At 35.3% G+C, this 13780-nt stretch overlaps 2 protein-coding genes across 2 annotated transcripts in view; both read right to left on the bottom strand.

Annotated features, from left to right (window-relative positions):
• Window positions 1-2312, bottom strand: part of psmd1 (proteasome 26S subunit, non-ATPase 1) — a 40333-nt gene extending 38021 nt beyond the window's left edge. Inside the window, exons 1-3 of the mRNA XM_051911501.1 lie at window positions 2124-2312; window positions 1500-1543; window positions 1342-1415 (exon numbers count right to left, since the gene is read on the bottom strand). Coding sequence (XP_051767461.1) covers window positions 1342-1415; window positions 1500-1543; window positions 2124-2139 — 134 coding nt within the window. The 5' untranslated portion in view covers window positions 2140-2312. The remainder of the gene's footprint in view (window positions 1-1341; window positions 1416-1499; window positions 1544-2123) is intronic.
• A 4219-nt stretch (window positions 2313-6531) lies between these two features.
• LOC127521502 (uncharacterized) lies at window positions 6532-12953 on the bottom strand. The gene is made up of 3 exons (XM_051910782.1): window positions 10591-12953; window positions 7122-7235; window positions 6532-7045 (listed from the first exon to the last, which is right to left on the bottom strand). Exons 1-3 carry the CDS (start codon window positions 11282-11284, stop codon window positions 6987-6989), a joined length of 867 nt encoding a protein of 288 aa, XP_051766742.1. The 5' UTR covers window positions 11285-12953; the 3' UTR covers window positions 6532-6986.
• Window positions 12954-13780: the final 827 nt, after the last annotated feature.

The following is a 13780-nucleotide window of genomic DNA, read 5'->3' as shown; positions in this document are numbered from 1 at the left end:
CAAGTTAAAAATACATTTGTACAACTGTATGTTAAGAATTTTATATAGGGACATATATATAAAGTTTCAAAACAAGCAAGTGAGTCGCCTAGTAAATAATAGAGGAACAACGAAACAGTACAAGCAATAAACAGAGTGGTTTCAGAACATTTTCCATTCAAGAGTTGTGAGTGACTTTTTACTTTCTTAGATTTATGGTTGTTTGATTATTACTGATGACATCCTGTAGCATCCAGACTAATGCACAGATCTCTTTTGAAATATAAGAAGATTCTGTCCTGTCTGTTTAATACTTTAAGACATAACTGACTGTTTATATTAATTTCACGTCATAAAATTTTGAGAAGAAGTACATTTAAGTACACACCTTTAATAGTCAAGCATATTTACAGAACTTTCAGTGAACTATGAGGGCAAAAAAAAAAAAAAAAAAAAGAAGAAAAACAATTGTGATTACAATTACGGATGCCACAATTACGAAGGCACAATTACAAAAAAAAAAAAAAAATGTCCACTTACATTACTCTGCATGCTTAAGATGTGTTTTTTTGTTTGTTTTGTTTGTTTGTTTCTACAGGTTATCTTAAGGTTTTTTTTTTCTCCATTGTTTAAATTTTAGTTTTAGTATAACATTATAATACCATGCACATTTTTACTTTTTTATTTATTTATTTAAAGAAGAAACCAAACCAATGTTTAGTTGACATTTGACGCTTAATGCTGTAGAAAAGCAATAAAGTTTTTCAGGAAGAGTCTTTTCAGCTTGTTTATTCTCATATAAAAATATGGCATGCAGTTGCTTCAAACAATGGTGTAAAGCTATTCAAAACATCATTTAATGTAAATTGTGATAATTATAATTAATAATCGCAATTACAATTTCAAAGGAATAATCAACAATTATTGTCATAATCGTGCAGCCCTAATTAATCGTAATCGAGGTAAAATGTTCAATTAATCGAGATTTTGATTTTAGGTCATATCTTCCAGCCCTAGTATTTAAAAATTATTAGCATAATTATTTTTATTTTTTATTTATTTTTTTTTTTAATCAATAAAGAAATATTACTATTGCAATAATACTTTTGCATTATAAAATAAAAAAAATAGTATTTTAGAATTATTAATATAATAATAATAATAATAAGCATTATTATTATTTTACAGAACAGTAAAATTACAATCATACATTTTTCTTGGATTTATGCAATTCACATGGGTCATACTTTTCAGATTAGAAAATAAAGAAATGGTGTAAATTTTTCCACACTTATAGCAATTTTGGGTGATCTCCTTAAAAAAAAAAAAAAAGAGAAATGAGCGATGATCAGTGCTACTTACATCTTGTCTACTGACTCTGAAATCTCAGCCCAAAAGTCATTGACAATGGAGTTTAGTTTGTGTAGAGCAAACTCCTTAAAAAGAACAACAAAAAAATGTTAATAACCACGTCCATATAATAAAAAGCATTTATCTTTTTGTTTGAGCACGTGCTGTACCTTGAGCTGTGGCTCATCTTCATCCAGGAGGGAAATGATACCAGCTACAAAACAGTAAACAGTCCATCAGTACAACAGTGTTCTCTTGCTTTCTATTTAGCTGTCAGTCTATATATATATATATATATATATATATATATAAATCAGTCTTTCAGCCTGTCTATCCATCTGTCTACATATCAGTCTCCCTATTTATCTATCTATCTAGGATAATGTTGTCAGTGACATGACAGATCTGCTAAATAACACCCCAAAACATCAGATTTATTCACAACTAACATATGATATGCATGATATGCATAGTCAAAACAATGTTGAGACTAACTTTAAAAACTTTATGAGAAAAATAAAAATAAAAAAAATAAAAATCACGCTATTTTGCCGATGTAAACAAACCAAGGCAGTGAAAATGCCACGAGAAATGACATTAATAAACATTTACACTATCACCAGCGCATTTAAGCGCTAAAGTATTACATATACCATAATTATAATTGTAAATATTTTTACACTAAGCACAAATAAAGTTCTAAAGCTCATTTAACTTTTACGCTGTGTTAGCCGTTAGCTGTGTGACTCAGCTAAATCAAACGCACTCTTTCTCATTCATTCGCATTCACTCACCGGCTGAAGTGATCATGTCTGTTTGCGACTGTCACCGGATCTCCTCCAGCACAATGATTTAAATACACAAACAACAATAAGAAGAATAAAGCTTGTTTGACTCTCAATGAAACAGTGTGAGCGCTCGAGCGATCAACTGCTATTACAGTAGCGGCAGCAGCACAAACTCATCTAACAATGAGCGCTTCTACGGGAAACACCGAAAATTGTGCCTGAAAATATGATGTGTCATTTAGTATAAGATCACGTTCTGCAGAATACATGAAAGTGGCAATAAGCAAATACTATAAAACTACTATTTCATGGGTAATATCAATTATTTTTAAATGAATATATTAGATGTAAGGCATGTAGTAATAAATGTTTCCAGACAGGCTTTGAAGCGGTCAACCCTTCAGTGGCTCTTCTTCTCTGCTATTCAGTGAAGATAATATGAAGCTGTGTTCGTCATGCCCCTCAGTGGTTCAAGATGGAACACATTTCCTTTCTATTTTTAATCTGAAAATAAGAAAATAAATAAATACACAACCAACAATAAAATAAACAAATAAATAAAAAATGGTACTATGTTATGTAATTGTGGAAGACCATTTCTAAGGTGAAAAAAATCATGACTGGGGTTAATCATAATAAATAACAATAAAAAATAAATTACGACATTTTAAGTTATAAATAAATACGAGATAACAATTAAAATTATGAGATACTAAAAATCGAAGTTATGACACAATAAGTCAAAAATTATAAATTATGAGATAAAAGTCAAATTTATGATTCTCATAATTTTGACTTTTTATTTCATAATTTAGAATTGTTATCTCTTAATTACGACTTAGATGTCATAATATTGACTTTTCATCTCACAAATATGACTTAGTATGTTTAGATTTTTTTTAATAAAAAATGTCAATTATATGTTGTAAATGTAACATTTCAGTAGCTTAATTGTGTGTGTGTGTGTGTGTGTGTGTGTGTAGGCTATATATATACACACACACACACACACACACACACACATATATATATATATATATATATATATATATACAGTATCTCACAGAAGTGAGTACACCCCTCACATTTTTGTAAATATTTTATTATATCTTTTCATGTGACAACACTGAAGAAATGACACTTTGCTACAATGTAAAGTAGTGAGTGTACAGCTTGTATAACAGTGTAAATTTGCTGTCCCCTCAAAATAACTCAACACACAGCCATTAATGTCTAAACCGCTGGCCACAAAAGTGAGTACACCTCTAAGTAAAAATGTCCAAATTGGGCCCAATTAGCCATTTTCTCTCCCCGGTGTCATGTGACTCATTAGTGTTACAAGGTCTCAGGTGTGAATGGGAAGCAGGTGTGTTAAATTTGGTGTTATCGCTCTAACTCTCTCATACTGGTCACTGGAAGTTCAACATTGCACCTCATGGCAAAGAACTCTCTGAGGATCTGAAAAAAAAGAATTGTTGCTCTACATAAAGATGGCGTAGGCTATAAGAAGATTGCCAAGACCCTGAAACTGAGCTGCAGTACGGTGGCCAAGACCATACAGCGGTTTAACACAACAGGTTCCACTCAGAACAGGCCTCGCCATGGTCGACCAAAGAAGTTGAGTGCACATGCTCAGCGTCATATCCAGAGGTTGTGTCTGGGAAATAGACGTATGAGTGCTGCCAGCATTGCTGCAGAGGTGGAAGGGGTGGGGGGTCAGCCTGTCAGTGCTCAGACCATACGCCGCACACTGCATCAAATTGGTCTGCATGGCTGTCGTCCCAGAAGGAAGCCTCTTCTAAAGATAATGCACAGGAAAGCCCGCAAACAGTTTGCTGAAGACAAGCAGACTAAGGACATGGATTACTGGAACCATGTCCTGTGGTCTGATGAGACCAAGATAAACTTATTTGGTTCAGATGGTGTCAAGCGTGTGTGGCGGGACAGGTGAGGAGTACAAAGACAAGTGTGTCTTGCCTACAGTCAAGCATGGTGGTGGGAGTGTCATGGTCTGGGGCTGCATGAGTGCTGCCGGCACTGGGGAGCTACAGTTCATTGAGGGAACCATGAATGCCAACGTGTACTGTGACATACTGAAGCAGAGCATGATCCCCTCCCTTCGGAGACTGGGCCGCAGGGCAGTATTCCAACATGATAACGACCCCAAACACACCTCCAAGACGACCACTGCCTTGCTAAAGAAGCTGAGGGTACCTAAACCCTATTGAGCATCTGTGGGGCATCCTCAAACCGAAGGTGGAGGAGCGCAAGGTCTCTAACATCCACCAGCTCCATTATGTTGTCATGGAGGAGTGGAAGAGGACACCAGTGGCAACCTGTGAAGCTCTGGTGAACTCCATGCCCAAGAGTGTTAAGGCAGTGCTGGAAAATAATGGTGGCCACACAAAATATTGACACTTTGGGCCCAATTTGGACATTTTCACTTAGGGGTGTACTCACTTTTGTGGCCAGTAGTTTAGACATTAATGGCTGTGTGTTGAGTTATTTTGAGGGGACAGCAAATTTACACTGTTATACAAGCTGTACACTCACTACTTTACATTGTAGCGAAGTGTCATTTATTCAGTGTTGTCACATGAAAAGATATAAAATATTTACAAAAATAAGAGGGTGTGAGAGGTGTACTCACGTCTGTGAGATACTGTATATATATATATATATATATAATATATATTAGGGGTTGAGAACCACTATTCTAAGTGTCCTGTGTCCAGAGTGAGAAGCTTACCTAAATGATTCAGTGCATGAGTCATCCGTTTGAATCATTCCGAATCACAAACCCATTCAGACCATTGCCGTCTGGTTTGATCAACTCACTGAAAAGGACCGACTCAAAACAGTCACTCATTCACGAACATTGATTAAGTAGTTCAGATTGTAAACAGTGAAGGGGAAAAAAGACCAGACCAGATATGATGAATGAAGACCCAGAGTCAAAGTTTAAAAAAAAAATGATAATAATAAATTGAAAAATTTTTTACTGAAGAATAGTTTGCTGTTTCATCAGCAGAAGCCAGCTTCAAGTCTCACAAGGAGTTTGTAGGCCGCTCTGCGTACATTCACATTTCCACAACAATTACACTCTAACAGAGTCTACTAACTACATCATTACTTAGGTTAAAATGATTGTGATTGGTTAAGAAAACTAGACAAGATTTGTAATCTTCCACATATGGACAGATAGCCAGAAGCATATCTCCATCGATCACGCTTCTGATGCTCAGACCCTGAATTGTGACCTTCTAGGTCACGAAAAGTCGCCGGCAGGTCTCTAGTAGAATGCCAGTTGTCCATTGATATACCAATACAGGACCTACACACTTAGCACACATACACAGACACAGACACACAGGATTCACAGCTTCTTCAAGGATGAAGTTGGCCCAGGCTCCAACTATAAACAGGAAAGTTTTTCAAAACATACTGATAAGTTGTACTTTTCTCTCAGTGAGAGGTACAGACAATATTCAAAATTATTTTCTAGTGATTGAAGATGAAAAGGAAAATAAATGCTTTAACATATGTCATTCAAATAATTTAACATTTAGAAAGATAAATGTTGATTAATAACTTGATTATAAATCACTCAAAAAATATATATATTGAAGCAGCAGTGGATTCCAGAATCCACCCCCTTCAACAGCCAGCAAAAATCCCAAATATTATTTAGCCTATTCTGTATGCAGTACATATAAATAAAATCAGTTTAACTAACAAGAGACTTTGGAAGCTCATTTCTGCCACATAAAAAAAAAAAAAAAAAAAAAAAAAAATCATGTGTTGGTAAATCTTTATTTTTCAAATCATATAAAAAGTAAAAAATTATAAAGTACTGAGGTAAAAAGTTGAAATTATGAGATTAAAAAGTCAAAATAATTAGATATATTTGAAATTGAGATACTAAGTCATAACCATGAGATAAAAGGTTAAAATTACCACTTTCCATGTTATAACTGACTTTTTGTTATAATTTAAACTGTTTAAAATGTCAATTACGATTTAAAAAATAATTTTTTAAAAAAGTCAGCAAAACAGAACAGAAGCTGTGATAGTCTTTTCTTCCCCATTGTGATATATATATTCTAGTGAAACTGCTTCTAGAACAAAAACAAATGTAGGGCGGGGCTTGATTTTGCCCATGGGGAACTGACTGGATGGTTGTGGTTTGCTATTGGTGGATCTCATGTGTATGACAGGTTGCCCCGCCCTCATCATCAAAGAAGAGAAGAGATGGTGCTGCAAGAAGGAGGGGGAAGTTATTTTGATTAAAGATTACGAGGAATGTGAATTTAAAAAAAAAATTGAAAATTAAAAAAAATAACGATGTACACAGATAAATCATTTAGAATAAACAATGCAATATTCCATTAGAAATAAAAGAAAGAATTGTCAATTTTGAGTTCAAAGTAACTTTAATTTGTAATGTTTTCAACAGTATGGCTTATGTAGCTACAATTAATTTCCTTGGTTATTTCAGAATCACATGAAGGAATCGTGCAAAACGTACTGACTATGATGCAACAAAGTGTTTCTTTTATTTAAAATAACAGCAATTAATACATTACAGTCTGTCACAGTGTTCAGCAATTGTCACATTAGATTATTTAATACTAATAAACTCTGACTCTATATGCTACTGTGATAGTATTAGTGAGATTTCCTTCTGATATCAAAACGGTATCAAGAATAATGCTGTAGCAGCCTTTCATTGCCTTCATTTCTCATTCCTCCAAATCCTCTTGACTGGTAAGGTATAGTGCAAGAATATATGACCTGAGTAGAACACAGACAAGTAGTTTGAGGCTTGTTTTTCAACCATCTTGGTCTATTTGCAAAACCTGTCTGGCGTCACTGTGCCATGGGTTGCGTCTGCAAGGGAATTCCTTCTTCACCTGTATTTGGATTGGCTGCAAGAGTAAAGCGTAAGCAATGAATTCATAGTGAAACAACTGGTTTGAAGCCCATTGCAAATGAATAGCATACCTTGCTGCAAACTGTTGGTGTTGAAGTCAGCCTGTCCTCTGTGTCCCTTCCTGAATATTCCTGGTAAACATTTCAAGGACCAAAACAAACTGCTTTCACTGCCAGTGCCACTCTCTGCAACATAAAGAGCCATTGAGAAAGGACTCATTAAAAGCATTCTTTCTTTCTCTCGTTCTTCTTGGGGCCTCCATTCATTATAATTCCCCAAATCATGTGACCTACATTGGCGGTACAACAAAACCAACAGGCATATGGGCAGAAACACTCAACATTTTTGCTAATTATGGCTATGGCTACAAAACCAAAGAATGCTACACTAGACAGAGTATTAAAAATACCCCCCACCCAATAAAATGTTCTTTACTGGCATCTTTGGTTGCATGAAGAACCTTTAACATCCATGCAATATTTAATTTGCTCAAAAAGGTTCTATATAGTGGAAAAGGGATTATTTAGGATTATTTTTTTAAATGTTCTTCATACTAAAAAAAAAAAAAAAAAAAAAAAAAAAAAAAAACTGTTCTTTTAAGAACTGTTTACTGAAAGGGTCTTTGGGGAATCAAAATGGTTCTTCTATGGCATCATAACCTTTATTTTTAAGAGTGTAATGGCCAAATGCTGTCTAGGTAGGTAGCTTACTAGGTCCTTTTAGTCTCAAAAGACTATGATGGCTTAATTTTCCACTGGCTTTTGGATTATAGCTGAAAATAAGCTCTATGACCAACGAAAGTTTAATTCTTACACATTTTGTTCATCAAGATAATCTTGTTCACAAAGGAGCATTAAGAAATCACATTTTTGTTTAAAAGAGGGATCACGATTAATTGCTGCAGTGTATTTTAAAATATTTAATTAATTTGATTTAATAATTTTTTTAAGTACTGCGAGAGTGATTAGAAAGCATGTGTAGCCATCTGCTCTCGAATTGCTCTGGCGGTACTTTGTCATACACTGATCAGTCTGCGCAGTGCTGCTTTAAGTCCAACACACCTCAAGACTTCGCTTATTTCATTAATGGATGAATTGGTATTTTTGAACAAATCTCTTGAATTAATGATTCAATGACTCACTCATAAAGACTGCGCAGCGCTGCTGTTTCAAAGATAAATCAGCATTTCTGAACGAATCTCTTGAGTGAATGATTCAATGACAAATACATTTTCTTAAGTTACTTGTTGCCACATACTGATGTAACAATATAATTGATACAATCTTATTTGAAAGGCCAAATTACTTTCAAAAGGTGATTTACTTTATTTTGATCACTACCGTAGACGTCAGTGTTTATATCCAAACTATAAACTTTTATCCCAGTACTTCTGTGATAATTTGAATTACTGTAACACAGAAATAACGATACTGTGTGGTTAAAAAGAATGTTTGTAAAGCCGTTTCATACCTATACATGACAACTGCTCTTTCTGGTTCAGCGGCAACATCTGAAAGCTCACCATGATCATACTTAAAGGTTTAATAGACATCACTGTCATTTAGAAATAAGATCACATGGGTGTTTGAATCGAGATTGCAATCTTTTAACGATTAATGAGTATGAACACAATAAATCTGTAAAAGTAAACTAGTGAGTAGATGAGTATTTGTTTGATGACATTTAATGTCTCTGACTACCTCTGTAGTCCCAATTAGCTAACCATCAGTGGAGCGTATTAAGCAGATTGTACAAAAACATACAAATTCTCATGTTTTTCCACACAAAAACCCATTCTGTGTGAATGGCCCCTCCTGCGTTAGATGCTCAATGGTCAAACATGTCCATTTAGTACATTTAGGGCTGGGTGATATGAAAAATTTATTGTGGTAATTTTTTTGGGGCCATATCAGTTGATATCGATAATTATCACGATAAATGTCAAATCTTTATTTCTTTCAAGTTTAAAGGCAGATTTTTGCAGATTATCGTTATCGTTTTATCGCCCAGCCTTAAAGGGTTAATTCACCCAAAAATGAAAATAATGTCATTTATTACTCACCCTCATGCCGTTCCACACCCGTAAGACCTTCGTTAATCTTCGGAACACAAATTAAGATATTTTTGTTGAAATCCGATGGCTCAGTGAGGCCTCCATAGCCAGCAATGACATTTCCTCTCTCAAGATCCATTAATGTACTAAAAACATATTTAAATCAGTTCATGTGAGTACAGTGGTTCAATATTACTATTATAAAGCGACGAGAATATTTTTGGTGCGCCAAAAAAACAAAATAACAACTTATTTTTCAAAACACTGCTTCAGGAAGCTTCGGAGCATAATGAATCATGATTTGGATCGCGTGTCAAACCGCCAAACTGCTGAAATCACGTGACTTTGGTGCTCCGAACCGCTGATTCGACACACTGATTCATTATGCTCCGAAGCTTCCTGAAGCAGTATTTTGAAATCGGCCATCACTTTATAAGTCATTATTTTGTTTTTTTTGGCGCACCAAAAATATTCTCGTTGCTTTATAATATTAATATTGAACCACTGTACTCACGTGAACTGATTTAAATATGTTTTAGTACCTTTATGGATCTTGAGAGAGGAAATGTCATTGCTCCCTATGCAGGCCTCACGGAGCCATCGGATTTCAACAAAAATATCTCAATTTGCTTTCCGAAGATTTATGAAGGTCTTACGGGTGTGGAACGGCATGAGGGTGAGTAATAAATGACAGAATTTTCATTTTTGGGTGAACTAACCCTTTACAAACATTTACACATGAAAACAATAGAAAAGCAGTGCAGTGAAATTTAAAAACTTGCTTTTAAAAACGCAAAGTCGAGACACGTTTTATAAAAGTTGAACTTTTAACTGGAGTGTCACATTTTTAGAACGCTGCGTTACGCGCGAGATGCAAAACGAAAAATAGTTTCCAATTACCAGTGTTGTATAGTCTAAAAACCTCAACACACTCTCCTGGCAATTTGAAATTTTATGTTTATTTTATGTTTTGCAGTGTCTCACACATAACACAGCTTTCACAAAACATGACACTCCAGCTAAAAGAAGTTAAACTTTTATAAAACAAATCATAATTACTTTACGTTTTGGTGAATTGATGACCAATTCATATGAATTCGTACAATCTCATCATATGATCTGCTTTGAGATTTCTTCCCTGTTGTGATGTATCTGAGTGAAACGGCTTCTTGAACAAGAAAAAAAAATGTAGGGCGGGACTTGATTTCGTCCATGGGTAGTTGATTGGATGGTTGTGGTTTGCTATTGGTCAATTTAATGTGAGTGACAGGTTGTCCGCCAGTAAACACTTCAGAGAAGAGGAGGAAAAAGATAAATAAATAAAGTCTCAATTCTGTGGCGGAAACAAGGCTTCTATACAAATAACATAATAGGAAATCATACGAAACGCCATATCGTAAAATAGTTAGGTTTTCTCATGATGAGATCGGGTTGGAATGTGATACCCAAACAGACTATCATGCTGGCAGTGCATTAGGTTCTCTAACCTGCAGACATTGCAGACTTCACCGCCCGGCAGGCGTTCCATCTTATCTCCTGCAACAAATCCGGGGACTTTGTGACGTACCGGCCGGTCCATATGGCCTGTTGGGGGTGATTGATAAACACTGATCGCAGTGATCGATCCAGAAATTCCACTGACTCGCGGCTCTCTGATTGATCGCAGTCAGTGTGAACGAGTCCCAACAGAGCCGGAGGAAGCGAGTTTCTCTTTAAGCGAGCTCTCACGTCCTTCAGGATCTCCCTCAAACACACATAGTTCTCTTTATTACAGACATAATCATGTCTGAAGATGAATATGATCACGGAACATTTAATGGCTCTCTGCTTGCCGCCGATGTTTCTACTTGAACTCACGGTTTTATTCTTGAGAGGATCTGGTTTCTCGCTCTTGGTGCAGCGATCGGCAGGTATGGATGAACTCTGTTCGGATCGATCAGCGTGTGATTGGTCAGGACTGCTGACATTTGTTTGGATTTTGATTTCTCCGTTACTGTTGCCAGTGCAGTCGGTGATTTCTTCATGGTCCCCATTATTAAACATATCAGCGATAAAGTCCTGTAAAACGCCGGTGTCTCCATCAGGTCCACTCACTGCGCTGATTAAATGAATGTTACTTTTCCCACCGATTTGATGCAGAATTCTCTGGAATGGATCATCATGCTCGCTTTCCGAAGCCATTACCAATGTAAGTTCTTTACCAGACAGCTCGTTTATGTCTTTAGCATAAGACAAAGTTGTTAAAACAATTTTAAAGGGCAAACTTACTTGAAAAACTTGTTCGAGACCATTTTACATGAAGAACTTGCCGAAATCACGCTGTGAAAGTGGACCTCTCCGGCTCATGTGTGGGTGGGGTTTATTTACACAAGATTGACAAGCTCGCCGTGAAGGTGGAAGTGGTATGTTTCTTCTGATTGGCTAAGCAAATATATTGGGCTTATTTACATGATTGACAAGCTATGAGTTTCTTCTGATTGGCCAAGCGCGTGTATGGGCGGGCTTTATTGCGACAAGCTCTACAAGACGCTCGCCTTTAAGTTTTTTTCTAATTATTGTTATTTTTTTAAATACGTTTTATTTTCCAAATGATAATTACAACAGAAATTTAAACAGGAACTATAAATCCCAGAATAAGAGGGCTATGAAATCATAGACTCTTTTCACAGACCATGATGACGCGTTTTAATGGTCATTAATATCGTAAATCCTGCATTTTTATATTTTAATTTATAAAAAAATCTATGTACATTTATAACACTATATTTAGTATTACATTACATTTGCATTAAATTACAAAAAAAAAAAAAAAAAAAAAAAAACTAGTTAACGCTGCTGTGATCGAGGGTGTTTCTAATACAGCGGCTATGGGAGTGACGGTAAAAATGACATCTTTCTCTCTTCTGACTGCTGATATCAATCGCTCTCTATTTTCCCCCTCTTTTTGAAAGTTGTGAAAACACTACTGTGGAGTTTTCCTTTTGCTATTTGCGCAAATGGAAACACAAAAAATATATTTAAGGTAGGCCTAGTCTCTAATTCACTGCTATAAAAGTTTACCCAACTATGACGACTTCCGCTTCTGAGAAACACGGAAATGTGAAAAGGGTCTATTGATATCCTTTCCATTTCCCCCCTTTTGATAATTTGATATATAGCCTTTTTCAGAGCAGCACCATGACGGGTATTAAAGCGAGGCTGTAAGGGATAGACTTGCAGTGTTTTCAAGGTTATCCGCTGTAACAAAAAAACCTTATAATTTCCCACAGATTTTATTGTTTATTATTTTTATATATTTATTTTTTTGTCTATAATGAAATTCCCTGGAAAGATATTTTTGCAGTGTTTCATCACCAGGACAATCCAAAAATGCATTAAATAACAGTACAACCAAATAAGGCGATGTATGTCTATCCCTCACAGATTTTTTTTTCCTTAATTAAAAACTTATAAAATGTCAAAGTTAGTTAGCAAAACCCCCATTAAAAAACATTCATATTTAAACAGTTCCCCTCAGAATATTTTTCAATAAATAACTAGCTTTGTAATTAATGATAAACTGAAGTCTTGGGTAAACAGTCGTCCCGACCTTTAACCAGCCATGACTATTTGCTGTCTACTTCATTGCAAAGGATGATAAAATTAGGCTAGTGTAATCAGTCTATGTGCATGCAGATCATTGTAAATTTGCTGTCATTTAATCTGACATGTTTACTGTTCAATGTTCACTATCAATATCAAATGTATTAAAACATATCTCTTGGTGATTTAAATAATCATCTTAATAAAGCTGCTGTAAAATAGCCTACTGCTGTAGGGTATTATAATTAATTATATAATATTAATAGACTTCACGTCCGCGTTTTCTTTCAGCCAGCTCAGTTACAGCTGTTTTTGCTATTGGTTAACTGTGGAGACAGCGCTGAAGATGATATTTTACATTCGCCGTTTAAAAGAGCTTCCCCGGATTACTGTGGACGATGTTAATCGCATTGTGATCCAGTCAGCTGTCACTCCTAACAGCAAAGTTTCGGATTGCATCGACACTTTGAGGGTGAGTATATTCTCGCCCCAGTTTCTGACCATTCATATATAGTTAACATGTTTACGTATATTCTGTTCATTTTTACTGATGTGCTTGTTCATGCAACATATGATTGCTGGACTATGAATAATAACTATAATATTAATAATTTCAAGAAACAAGAATCAGGTGACAATGAGAGATAAGCGTGAGAGTGATGTGTTTCAGGCCAGTGAGGAAGGCAGAAGCCACATAGTTTAAGAGTAGGAGGACACAAGATATTAGCTTAAGTCTGAATTAAATGCTAATTTTATACAGCCGTTTTTGAGGTTTCTGTACAAAGATGGGGATAGTGAAACTATTCCGTAAAAAGGTTCTTAGAGCTTAAGTTTTGAAATTTAGGTATAGGCCTAGTACTCATTACATTATGTGGGTATGTTTAAAAAATTCAAATTAGAATATTAATTCATGACTTTTTTCCTGTAATTTAATTCAAAAAGTAAAACTTAAATATATTCTAGATTTATTAGACATAAAGTAAAATATTTCCAGACTTTTTTGTTTTCATTTTGATGATTACAGCTTGTCAGGCGAAGCCGATTTAAGAACTTAGGAGAGCTTCAAAAGGAGTGGGCTAAAGCTGGAGTCAGTGC

The sequence above is a fragment of the Ctenopharyngodon idella genome, chromosome 10 (genome assembly GCF_019924925.1).
Source record: "Ctenopharyngodon idella isolate HZGC_01 chromosome 10, HZGC01, whole genome shotgun sequence".
NCBI lineage: Eukaryota > Metazoa > Chordata > Actinopteri > Cypriniformes > Xenocyprididae > Ctenopharyngodon > Ctenopharyngodon idella.
This window is presented reverse-complemented; position numbering and strand designations above follow the sequence as displayed.

Excerpts from the sequence above, each read along its gene's own strand:
- LOC127521502 (XM_051910782.1), bottom strand. The coding sequence starts at position 11,284 with ATGGCTTCGGAAAGCGAGCATGATGATCCATTCCAGAGAATTCTGCAT. Across the intron at positions 7,236-10,590 it reads GAAGTCTGCAATGTCTGCAG|AGAGTGGCACTGGCAGTGAA; the intron begins GTTAGAGAACCT and ends TTTATGTTGCAG. Across the intron at positions 7,046-7,121 it reads CACCAACAGTTTGCAGCAAG|CCAATCCAAATACAGGTGAA; the intron begins GTATGCTATTCA and ends TTACTCTTGCAG.